Source organism: Procambarus clarkii, chromosome 43 (genome assembly GCF_040958095.1).
Source record: "Procambarus clarkii isolate CNS0578487 chromosome 43, FALCON_Pclarkii_2.0, whole genome shotgun sequence".
Lineage (NCBI taxonomy): Eukaryota > Metazoa > Arthropoda > Malacostraca > Decapoda > Cambaridae > Procambarus > Procambarus clarkii.
The window spans coordinates 18,861,830-18,875,293 of NC_091192.1; the positions used below are offsets into that span (position 1 = coordinate 18,861,830).

The window sequence follows — 13,464 nt, forward strand, 5'->3', positions numbered from 1 at the left end:
GGCCAGGGTTGGTGGAGTCCATCCTTCTGTTGAGCTCACAGCATGGGGCAGGAGTTTGCAGCAGTGTGATATTCACTTCAGAAGATTCGGGTCGCTCGAGGAGCAACGATCCGGCTCCATTTGGACTGCTCCCCAGTGGTTCATTGCCTGAACCGTGGGGGTTCAATGCGGTCCTTGGTTCTTTGGGGAAGGTCGTTTTGGGTGCTTCATCTGCTGAGTTCTCGGGGGGTACGGCTCTCCTGGCGGTTCATGTTCAGGGGGTGTCAAATTTCCTGGCGGACGGCCTGTCTCGGTTCATTTCCCTTCTACGGAATGGACGGTCGACGCTGACTTGTTCAGTTGGCTCTGCCGGACGTACGGGCGCCCAGAGGTGGACCTCTTTGCATCGGTGTGGTCGAGGCGTCTTCTAGTTTGTGACGCCCTTCCCAGACTGCGAAGCCATCGGGGTCGATGCCTTCGACTTGACTGGTCGAGGTGGAGTTACCTGTACCTCTTCCCTCCGGTTCGGTTGTTGCTCCGGATCCTGGGTTGGTTGGAGACTTTCCAGGGGAGAGTAGTCCTGTTGGCTCCTTGGTGGCCGGGCCAGCCTTGGTTTCAGGCGCTGCTCGCTCGATGTCCGAACCTGAGGGTCTTCCCGCGGCTTCGCCTCTTTCAGCAGATCAATCCGGTCCGGTACGTGGCTGGTTCGATCTTCTACTCCACTCTTCGCGTCTGGTTTTTTTGATGCGGGTGTATCACCAATTGTATGGTGTTCAGGTGGCTTTGTTGATGTCGTCCCACATGCGAGTTTCGTTTAGACGGCAGTATGAAATTTCCTGGCAGTCCTTTTGGTTTCGACATTTTTGTCTCTTCGTAGGTTTCTTCGATTTCAGTTCGGGTTGTTTTGTCCTTTCTCTCTTGGTTCTTTCAGTACCGTCATCTTATGCCAAATATTGTCGCCTTGTATCGTGCGGCGCTGGCGGAGCCGCTGCAGCTTGTATTCAGGGTGGATGTCAATTCTGCTCCGTTCCGCAAGCTTTCTCGGGCGTTGTTTTGCCTTTGGTCTGCTCATTCGCTGCCTGAGCTGTCCTGGTCATTGAACCAGGTGCTCTCTCTTTCTCTCTTCTACTCGGTTCGTGGTGGCCCCCCTTGGTTCAGGACTGTTTTTCTAAGGCTCTTTTCTTGTTGGCATTGGCCTCTGGAGGTCGGGTCAGAGAGCTTCATACTCTCCTCCGGTGCAGGGGTTTCTGCTCTTTCGGTCATGGTGGTCGTTTCGTTCGTTTGCAGCCTTCTTTTCTGGTGAAGAATGAGTCTGCTGCTTTCCGAAGGGGTCCTTGGGTTGTTAATGCTAGATTGCTTCAGCCGGGGGTGCATCGTGTTTTGTGTTTGTGGCTCTTCGCCGTTATTTGCACGCCATGGTCTCTGTGGCAGAGGACGCGCTTTGGGTTGAATCTGTTTCCCTTCTCCCAGGTTGTCCGCAGGATTATTCGGTCCTGCCAGCCTGCGGTCTATCCCCATGCCCACGCCTTTTGTAAGTTCTGCGTTCGGCTGCTATTATGGTAAAATGTTGTGGCCTATCTTCGGGCACGGGGCTTTTGAAGATTGATCAGGGTCCTGGCTGCATATTACCTTGTTAATGTTCTTCTCGGGCGTGTATAGTCTTGGGTCGCAGGTTGCAACCTGTTGTCTCGACTTGAGGACCGAGTGACGACCGCCTCCTGGGTGAGTCCCTTTTTTCCTTATCTTTGGTTAGGTAGCTCCGGGAAGTCAAATGGGGTTCCATAGAAAACCAGCGCTGAATGTAATGAAACGCCATTTTCTGGGTGAGACCCGGAGGCTCCGTGGCACCCCTCCCTCCCTCCCGGTCAGCGGATTTTCACGTTTTTGATACTCGACTTCTGAACTGGGGAGAGTTGCCGGCGTGGAGGTCTGGGACCCTCTCGTCTCCCTCCCAGGGAGGAGGGGGGGTTGTGCAGACGGATGCGCGGAGGTTGTGGTGATGTCATGTTTGTCTCCCGGTTTTTGATTGAGGCTGTTTGATTTTTGGCTTTCGGTTTGCAATTTTTTGGCCAGCAGTAGTTTGTTTCAAAATTCCTACCTTTCTGGGTGCCTGACCTGGCAGGTGCCAGACAAAGACTGCTTCCAATTACATGGGGGTGTCTTTAGGCCATTGCTCCTCGTGCTTCATCTTCCCTGGTAGGCCTAGAACTCCTTCGATTGACTGTTGCCACGGTCTAATATATACACATCAGCCCGGTATAGCTCCGGGGAGCCTCCGGGTCTCGCCCAGAAAATGGCATTTCATTACATTCAACGCTGGTTCTTTGCTTCTCTGCATTTACCCCGCTCTTGGGGTCAGCTGGGGTAGGCCAGCTATATTGGCAAGAACTAAATATATTGTGTTTAACTAGATAAGACTAAAGCCACTTGTAGATTAGCTTTTCAAATATTTTTTGACAAGGTTGGCAGAATTGATATAGGTCTGAAATTGTTGACATCGGTGAGATCACCACATTTATGGACTACGATTACTCTCGCTTTTATTTTTTAGAATAGAAAGGTTTGGAGTTAGTGATCGGTTGTAGTGCAATGCAATGATTGGAGCTAGAAATCTGGAAGCTTTCATGTACATTAGAGTTGGTATCTCAGCAAGGACACTTGACTCTGTTTTAAAAGAAAGGATTAGCTCATTAACATCAAAGGAATTAGCAGGAGTTGGGTACAGAGAGACAGGATAGTTTCCTGTAAGGTAGTCCTTAACATTAGAGAGGATGGGATATCATTTGCAAAGGATGAGAAGAAACTATTGAATTTAATAGCAGTGTCAGAGGCTGAAAGCACACCATCATTGAATAAGAGTATTGTTTTTTTATTCATTATCTTTTTTATCCTAATATTTGGGAAATGGTGCTCCATGTTTTCTTAATGTTGCCCTCAATTTGGTCAAATTTATTTTCATAGTATTTTATTTTGGTTCTCTTAATTATTTTAGACAGCATTGATGAGTATCTCCTTGAAACTTCTTGAAAGATGATCCCTAACCTTTACTTCTTCTCATGGTCATGTTTTTTATTAATAGATTTAAGTATACCCTTAGTAAGCCATGAATTGTTTAATCTTTTCCCTAATTGACTTGTTACATTAGCATTGGACAATGGGTATTATAGAGGCTGAGTTTAATGAAGAAATGTTTGCACTAAGTTGATCACTGTTACCCAATTCAGTCTCCCAGTTGTTATTAGCAGCAGCACCAATAAAGTTGCTTATAGAAGTTTCATTGCGCAGCCTAAATCTAATCTTCATTGTATCTAGAGGTGGTTTATTAATGTTAGAAGAAATGCGGGGAGATTCTGTGGTCCTATCAGTGATTATCCCTGAAGTGAGTGGAGAGGTTATGTTAGTCCAGATGTGGTCAAGAGTAGATGCAGTCAGATCAGTAATTCTGGTACGTTTAGTGATTAAGGGTATGAGCAAGCAGGAATTCATACAGTAGAGGAAACTAGCAGCTTGAGGGTTATCAGGCTCGCAGAGTTCAGTATTAAAATACCTCAAAATTACTAGTTGGTTTTTGTCGAGTCTGTTTCCTGATGTTAGAGTTGAATTCAGACACATCAGCATTTGGAAGTCTGTAAACTGCTTCCACTGCTGGAGTAGAGGGGAGGAGAACAGCGCCGCCACAGACCCAGAGGGCGAAAAACGATGGCTGTCGGTGTTGTTCTGGATGGCTGCCTTGCTTGAAGATTTGTGGTTCTTTTTTCCCTGCCCAAGCTTGCTTTTGAGACATGGTTGGTTGAGTATGGTATGGGAAATTCAGTATGTTGTAGCATAAACTTGTATTGGGCAGCAGGCACTGGGACTCACAGCAGCAGAAAATTTTTATTAATTTTGTTAACGATGAAATGAGTTGATTGGGTTGGTTACTGACGATGTATTCACCTAGTTATGCTTGCGGGGGTTGAGCTCTGCTCTTTCGGCCCGCCTCTCAACTGTCAGTCAGTCAACTGTTACTAACTACTAATTCCCCCCCCCCCCCCATGCATGCATGCACGCTCAGGCGGGCACATGCTATCATGCATGCTTTGAGTAGTTAACAGGTGGAATGCATTAGGCAGTGATGTGGTGGAGGCTGACTCCATACACAGTTTCAAATGTAGATATGATAAGAGCTCAGTAGGCTCAGGAATCTGTACACCAGAGACCAAAAAAGACTTTTGGTCCTTAGAGACCAAAAGACACAAAAATGGAATCAGTATAGGAAGAGGCCAAACCCCCAAACATACCAGCGATACAAAGATGCGAGAAACAATTATACAGCAGTAAGGAGAGAGGCAGAAAGAAATTTTGAAAAAGGGATAGCAGATAAATGTAAAACAGAACCGGGCCTATTCTACAAATTCATAAACAACAAATTGCAGGTAAAGGATAATATCCAGAGGTTGGAAATGGGAAACAGATTCACGGAAAATGAAAAGGAAATGTGTGAAACATTAAATGAAAAGTTCCAAAGTGTGTTTGTACAAAATGAAATCTTCAGAGAACCAGACACAATAAGAATTCCAGAGAACAACATAGAGCGGATAGAGGTGTCTAGAGATGAAGTGGAAAATATGCTAAAGGAGCTCGGGAGGAACAAAGCAGCTGGCCCAGATGGCGTTTCACCATGGGTTCTGAGAGAATGTGCATCTGAGCTCAGCATTCCACTTCACCTGATCTTTCAGGCATCCCTGTGTACAGGAATCGTAGCAGACGTGTGGAAACAGGCTAACATAGTTCCAATCTACAAAAGTGGCAGCAGGGAAGACCCCCTCAATTATAGACCTGTATCATTGACAAGTGTAATAGTGAAAGTATTGGAAAAGCTAATCAAAACTAAATGGGTAGAACACCTGGAGAGAAATGATATAATATCAGACAGACAGTATGGTTTTCGATCAGGAAGATCCTGTGTATCGAATTTACTCAGTTTCTATGATCGGGCCACAGAGATATTACAGGAAAGAGATGGCTGGGTTGACTGCATCTATCTGGACCTAAAAAAGGCTTTCGACAGAGTTCCACATAAGAGGTTGTTCTGGAAACTGGAAAATATTGGAGGGGTGACAGGTAAGCTTCTATCATGGATGAAAAATTTTCTGACTGATAGAAAAATGAGGGCAGTAATCAGAGGCAATGTATCGGAATGGAGAAATGTCACAAGTGGAGTACCACAGGGTTCAGTTCTTGCACCAGTGATGTTTATTGTGTACATAAATGATCTACCAGTTGGTATACAGAATTATATGAACATGTTTGCTGATGATGCTAAGATAATAGGAAGGATAAGAAATTTAGATGATTGTCATGCCCTTCAAGAAGACCTGGACAAAATAAGTATATGGAGCACCACTTGGCAAATGGAATTTAATGTTAATAAATGTCATGTTATGGAATGTGGAATAGGAGAACATAGACCCCACACAACCTATATATTATGTGAGAAATCTTTAAAGAATTCTGATAAAGAAAGAGATCTAGGAGTGGTTCTAGATAGAAAACTATCACCTGAGGACCACATTAAGAATATTGTGCAAGGAGCCTATGCAATGCTTTCTAACTTCAGAATTGCATTTAAATACATGGATGGCGATATACTAAAGAAAATGTTCATGACTTTTGTTAGGCCAAAGCTAGAATATGCAGCTGTTGTGTGGTGCCCATATCTTAAGAAGCACATCAACAAACTGGAAAAGGTGCAAAGACATGCTACTAAGTGGCTCCCAGAACTGAAGGGCAAGAGCTACGAGGAGAGGTTAGAAGCATTAAATATGCCAAAACTAGAAGACAGAAGAAAAAGAGGTGATATGATCACTACGTACAAAATAGTAACAGGAATTGATAAAATCGACAGGGAAGACTTCCTGAGACCTGGAACTTCAAGAACAAGAGGCCATAGATTTAAACTAGCTAAACACAGATGCCGAAGAAATATAAGAAAATTCACCTTCGCAAATAGAGTGGTAGACGGTTGGAACAAGTTAAGTGAGAAGGTGGTGGAGGCCAAGACCGTCAGTAGTTTCAAAGCGTTATATGACAAAGAGTGCTGGGAAGACGGGACACCACGAGCGTAGCTCTCATCCTGTAACTACACTTAGGTAATTACACTTAGGTAATTACCAGTTGATTGACAGTCGAGAGGCATGACAAAGAGCCAGAGCTCGACTACCCCCCCTTGCAAGCACAAATAGGTGAGTACACCCCCCCCCCCCAGGAAGCAGCCCGTAACAGCTGTCTAACTCCCAGGTGCCTATTTACTGCTAGGTAACAGGGGCATCAGGGTGAAAGAAACTCTGCCCATTTGTCTCTGCTTAGTCCAGGAATCGAAACCAGGCCACAGAATTAAGAATCCCGCACGTGTCCATTCATCTACCAGATGTGTTATGACATGCTTGACTCCATGTACTTAGCTGCCTGTTGGTGGTGATCTACATCATATGAGGGTAGTTGAGTGCTGTAATACAGCTTAGAGTGGAGAGAGCAAGTGAGCATGGGTCTTAGTGTTGGGGAGGGACGCGGAGTCTTCATGCTCCTGGAGACTTGGTGTTCACAAAAACACTTGTTTTTCTTCATCTTTGACACTCTGGGATCTGTTTAACCAATCCTGAAGGCTGTCCTCGTATTTTTTTTAACCTTGTGTGCAAATCACTTAAGATAGTGATGTCTACTTCTAGGACCTTTTGTGTACATGTATATACTGTATATATAAAATTTTATGTGCCATGTTTGATACTGTAAATTTGATAATGTACATTGAATTGTTCATGAGTGTGCTGTATTACAAATTTCTAGGACCTGAAGCAAATATACTTGAGCCAAGCAGCAAACAGTGTCATCGCATCTTCCTGAAGAATCCAATTCTTTCCCTTCTTGATCTTGAGGTGAGTTATTTGCATTACTGCTCTGTAATCCTTCTACGGTGGCACTGCGACATAAGATTACCCCTACTTATGATAATTTTGAGTTACGATGTAAATTTCATCGAAAAATGCGACTTGACATCCGATGGTGTCGTCAACTTCAGATATTTGTTGGTAAACGTTCGGGTCGACCGAGTGCGTGGTTCTCGGTCACGCGGCCGACCTGCCTCAGTTTACTGCAGCTGCCCACTTAGTGACGATCGCGCCTATAAGAAATTCTGCTTTTGTGGTGATTTTTTGCATTTTGAACATTAACCCTTGCACTGCTCACCTATTTTCAGCAAAAACGTCTTGGTGCAATTGTCAAGGACACATTTTTGTTATTTTTACAAATGTTCAGGTAAATTTAATGTCAAAATGTTTCCAAAGTCAACTATTTCCATTTCAAAACACAAATAGTAATGAAAACATTAAAAAACATTAAAATATAGCCAAATTAAAAAACAAAAAGCACAACTCTCTGAGCGCCTAAAGGCGCTTTGCGCAGTGCAGTGGTTAAAGTAATTATTATATATCACGCCATGAGTCCCAGGAAAGTCAGTGGTAAGGCTCAACATATGAAAACCCATGTAAGGATGACCATAGAGCAGAAACAAGAGTACAGAATGTCTCTTCCTCAACAATTAAGGAAATGTGTGCCGCATGGGAAAAATTGCAAACCTTTGCTGAAACGACTCGCCCAAATCAAGCTGCAGTAGGTCGTTGCCTCAACCTATTCAATGACACTGTGATGCATCATTACAGACAAATGTTAAAACGAAGGGAAAAACAAATGTCTCTCGACAAATTTGTAGTGAGACAAACACTGACCCACAACCAGGTCCTAGTGGTATTCAGGCAAAACGTAGGAAAGAGAGAGTACCCCCAGAGAAAACATCACTGCCTGATGTGATAATGGAAGGGGACTCCCCTTCCAAACGGTAACAACTCTCCTCCTCCCCCCCTCATCACCATATTTCATATGCCATCAAGAGCCCTCCATAAAGGTAAGATAAACTTAGGTACTGTATTGTAGTTAGAAAAAAAACATTGTATTCAGTATAAAATGTATTTGTATGTTAATATTTTGGAGGGTGGGGAACGGATTAATTCAAATCCCTTTATTTCTTATGGGAAAAATTGTTTCGACTTGGGATACTGTATTTCGACTTACGATCCGTCTCTGGGAACGGATTAGCATCGTAAGTCGAGGCCCCTTTGTTTAATGTTTCTTCAACATGGTGGATGTAGATAAGTTGGCCTCAGACTGAAGTTTTACCGTGCACTAAGCATTTCACATGCACACATTATAGGGAAGACAGAACTTAGAGAGTGTAGCTCCCATCTTGTAACTACTGTACTCTTAAATAATTTCACAGTGTAACTCCTTGATGTTGTCTGCTTCCTTTTCTTTTCCTTTTAACTCTCCATTTAGTGAATTTTATTTACATTGCATTCATGGGCACAAAGAAATTACTATTTTAAAGTTATATACCAATAAGAAAATCAGTAGGATCCATGAGGAGGATTCCAATCTATGTGCTTGGAATTCCCACACAAAGCTCTGGACCACTACATCACGATGTGCTCAAAAGCGTTGCAACCCGAGATTCAACTGAATCCTCTAGGGTTCCTGAGGCTTCCACTGAGGCATCCTTCTTATGGCTCCTGCTGATTTTCTACATCACATTAATGTGATTTCTTTGTACATAGGCTATAATTAGATTCATTCAGTTCAGTTCAAATTGTTTCTGTACAAGTTTCATTTGATCAACAGTACAATACTGTACTGTAAATTTTCTGAAAAATATTGCTACTCCACATCCTTGTCAAATATATCTACCAGTGTGAAACAATGTTAATTGATTTGTAAATTACCTTGTTTCAATATTTATCATGTTTCTGTGATTGCAATAACATCTATTTTTTTCAGTGCATGCATTTCACTCAACTTGTATATTTTAATTTGCTTTGTCAGGGACAGGCAGCTTGTGCACATATATACAATGGGAAAAGCTCATTAGCTCGTTTCATCATGTGATTACAATACTGTATTCTAAGATTGAACAGAATTACAGAAACTCTCATAAGGGTTCAGGATGATGACCTTCTAGATTACCATCAAGGAAACTAAAGTATCAGTGAATGAGAGGGGGAATTGCAGAACACCTCATGGATGGCGCTGATAGGTGATCATGGCATGGAAACATCATGGGAAAATTTCAAAAAGGTCATTACTGAACTCATTCAAAGATATGTGCCAAAAATTAGAGAGAAAAGAAAGGGAAGAAGGTGGATGACACAAGTAGTAAAAAGAGAGCCAATAACTAAACGGAACCTCTGGAGACGGTATAAATCAACAATGAACATCATGGATTATGATGTATAGAAAAAGGCATTAAGTTCAGCTACTCAGGAAATCAGATTAGCCAAAAGAAACTATGAAAGAAAACTTGCCCAAAACGTAAAAGAAGATCCGAAATCATTCTAGGCACATATTCAAAGTAAAAGCAAAACAAAGCACTCTGTAGGTCAGGATTGGCATTAGTTCAGCATTTTATATATGTATAATACACATGAGAGGATGTGCAGTGACTTAATATCTAGCATATTCAGAGATTTGAGTAGGGGTACCGAGTGATGTCTGGGGCCAGAGTTTGATATTGTCCTAATAGCAGCTTTGTGTTGAGTAATTAGAGGTCGTAAATGATTTTGGGTAGTAGAACCCGAAGCACAAATACCATAGTTGAGATATGGATAGATGAGGGAGTAATAGTCACCAGGGCAGGGCGGGGTACATAATATCTGATCTTAGAAAGAATGCCAACAGTTTTTGAAACTTTGATATATTTAGAATGTGTCCCTGGAAATTCAGCTTGTGGTCAATGAGAACGTCAAGGAATTTGCCATCTAATTTGATAGTGTTACAATATCTTTGATACTTGCTCCCAAAGACCCCACCCATATTCTCTTCTTCCAATTCTTGCTACAGATTGTCTTGGCCATATACAGTACCTAACCTAAGAGTTCATAAGTGTCAGTATGTTCTTGCCTTGCTTTTCAATTCTTTTAATTGATTTTCTTGTCTTTACCTGCAATCTCCTCATTGCACTTGTATGGAAGCATAACCAGAAAGTTTAGTGTTGCAACCCGAGGCTTACTGGTTTTCTGCACTCGGCCATTCTGCATTTTGTCTTCTGATCATGGCTTGGCCTCCCTGTTCCTAAAATCTAGGTAATCCTTTTTCACAACATGCTAGCAAATCTTACATACCCTTATAAACATTTTACTTGTTTCAGTTTTCCTATCTTTGCCTTCAGCCACCATACTGCTCAAAATAATCCCTAGACAAACTCGTCTCCATTGGTAATGCCTCTTTCTCCAGTATAATTTATATTCTATTTCACTCTTCATTCTCACTTACTTTCACCTTTATCTTGTACAAACTTAGCACATCACCTTATTTAAAGTACTTTCACTACTACCAGTTATTTTATTCCTCCATCAGTTAAGATTTCACTTAGCCGTACAAGCCTACTTTTGTTTTTTAGGGCCCAGACGGGTGCTGGCCCCACATTTGAGGTCAATTCTGCCCTTCTTGGGGAAGTAAGTTAGTAATTATCAAAAGAAGGGACCAAGCCAGGGAAGACTATGTAGCCTTTCTTGGGGAGGAGTTTTAGAAGATGGATCCCAAGCCCAATACCTGCATTGCTTTATTATTTGTGGGTATGCAGGGCTGTTTGCACCACAATGGTGGGTGGTTGGGTTGCCACATGCATCAAATATGCCAAAATATGCTGTTATTCATTTTTTAAACTTTTTAAGTAATGTCTTGCAAAGGATAGGCATAGTGTAACCTTTGCTCAAGGTGTTATTTGATTAGAATTGATTAAATAAAGATTTGCAGCTGTATAATATCTCGCTTGAAATGTCGGTTATGAAAAATAAGGCTTCCATTTTATATTCATTAAATTTAATCAATGTAACTTATGTATTAGTCACAATATGCCTGTAGTTTGCCATGATCCATTTAATAATATTAAATAATAATATCCAATCAATCTATATATAAATGTAATTTATTAAAAAGTTTATGAAATTGTCATAACCTTTTCTTTTTCTTTAGGTAATCAAAGCCACAAAGCACAGAGGGTGGCGCACATATGTTGTTGACATAACGTACCCAGTGTCTGAGGGCGTACAGGGCCTTATCCCGGCCTTAGATCGTGTTGCTGCAGAGTCATGTCGGGCAGCCAAGGAGGGATACCAGTTGATAGTGCTTTCTGATAAAAAAGCTGGGCCTAGCAGGTATTGAATGACACAAGTTTTCTGTTATCATAGAAGACAGTTTTTATTGATGAAAGATGCTAGACTTGGCCAGATTCTTGCTTTCTTGTACTATTTTCTTAATACTGCTTCCCTTTCTTTAACCATCAACTGCACAGGCAATTAATGACACATGCCCTGTGTGTAAGAATGTAAGAATTTAGTTTTCCTATATTAATGTTAAAATGCATTCCCTAATCACAGGATAGTTGAAATAAAATTAATGTCACATAATATGGCTGTAGAGAAATTACTAAGCAAACCCTGGGTCAGGTTGCTCCCAGAGGGTGGGGCTGCTGTGCCCATTTAATATACATGTTTATCATAATTTATGTTTTAAAATTTTTTAATGCAGTAATATAGTGAGCAGTTAATAATGAAAGTTAATGTTACAAGCCACTAGGACTAGGTGATAATCCAATGATCCCAGTACAGCCAAGCCCTGTATGTTTTGCACCAAGTTGTAACTATACACGTTGAATATTTTGTCTTCATCTTTTTAGTGTTTTTATCATAGTTGTCACCACCACTACCACTGTCGCCCCATACTGCCACTGTCGCCCCATACTGCCACTGTCGCCCCATACTGCCACTGTCGCAACCATTATTGTCATCAGCAGCATCTAGTATTATTGTTGGTATTGTATTAATTGCTTTTGAATGACTCGCTTCAGGTTGCCAGTTAGTACACTGCTGGCACTTGGAGCCACACATCACTTCCTGATTGAAGAACGACAACGTATGAAGGTTGGAATCATCCTTGAGACCGGAGAAGCAAGGTGGGTGTATTAAGCATGATTCTAAGTGCAAAATGAAATTTGTAATAGTGTAGCCATAGCTTAACTTAGGGCAACACACTGTACTTAATTAATGTTCTAAGGTCTAGGTCAACATCTTACCAATTGCTGCCAATACATAATGTGATGGTGTGTTGAATTGCATTGCTCTTAAAGTTTAAATTGAGCATAATTGTTCAGTTGTATGTTGGACATAAAGCATTTATAATGAGTGGGTTGAGCCTTTGTATGTTGTGCCATCATGAGCTCATTCTAGTCTAGTCTCTGGCCTCAGTTACCATGGGTGACATAAGTGGTTGGGTGAGGTTTTCTCTTGCCTAACAGTAAATAGGTTCTCTGTAGTTGGGAATGTATTGTGGGTTGCCTCCTGAGCAATGTCATTAGTTGGCCTTGGGGAACCTTTATGAGTCTAACAGACTTCGTATCTATGATTGTGTGAAACCATAAACTATAAAATATGTTTGAAAGCTTTAATCAAAAAATGTATTCACAATCTTTGAGTGTATTTAAAAAGCACTCCATGGCAAGACCATTGGCAGTGTGCCTTGTCAAGGTGAGCTAATAGTTAACATTAAGGTAGCACATATATATACAGCATACATACAGTGTCCTGAATGGGTTTTGACCTTGCTTAGGGAAACAACCAAGGACCTGTGCATGGAAATAAATATATAAAAGTTATTAAAAACTATTATGATGCTCTTGTTTGTGCATTGCTTGTCATTTTGATTAAAGGTATCTTGTGATGCATAGTAAGAAATACTCAGTGTTTGGCCATACATTTACCTACAGTACTTTATTCTTACTTACAGAGAAGTTCATCACATGTGTGTTCTCCTGGGCTATGGTGCTGATGCCATCTGCCCATACCTGGTATTTGAGACTATGGACACGCTTCGATCTGAAGGTGTCATTAGCTCCAGCCTTACTCATAAGGATGTTTTCAAGGCAAGTTCTCTAGGGTATTAAATTTCTTCAAACTTTTAAATAAGATAAATTGTAAGGATTTAGTGTTTTTACTCGAGTGATTGTAGAAATACATTCATGAATATATTTGTATATTAATATAATTATTTATTTGGTCAAGTTTAGAGGGAGATTAAGAACTGGGGAAATATTCATAAATTGTGTATTATGGTGTCCTCAGAACTATGTTGCTGCCATGGAGCGTGGATTGTCCAAAGTGATGGCCAAGATGGGCATCTCAACTCTTCAGTCTTACAAAGGAGCACAAATCTTTGAAGCTGTTGGAATTTCAGAGGATATAATAAACAAGTGTTTTAAGGTAAACCTCAAGTATTTATTATTGATGAATATTATTCAATTTGTTAAATGGCATTATACTGTACTATTTTTACCCATGTATTGATTGCAGTGTAGTTTTATAGGTAGTATTTCAAACACTTTCATTACGTAGTCACAAACTAATA

The 13,464-nt window shown here is 41.2% G+C and overlaps 1 protein-coding gene across 2 annotated transcripts in view; it reads left to right on the forward strand.

Moving 5' to 3' along the window:
• LOC123755771 (uncharacterized) overlaps window positions 1–13,464 on the forward strand; it is a gene marked incomplete at its 3' end in the record, with an annotated part of 249,077 nt that overhangs the window by 189,449 nt on the left and 46,164 nt on the right. For both annotated transcript variants that reach the window (XM_069300074.1, XM_069300075.1), the window contains 5 exon segments: window positions 6,805–6,893; window positions 11,038–11,219; window positions 11,912–12,016; window positions 12,847–12,982; window positions 13,182–13,319. In XM_069300074.1, coding sequence (XP_069156175.1) covers window positions 6,805–6,893; window positions 11,038–11,219; window positions 11,912–12,016; window positions 12,847–12,982; window positions 13,182–13,319 — 650 coding nt within the window.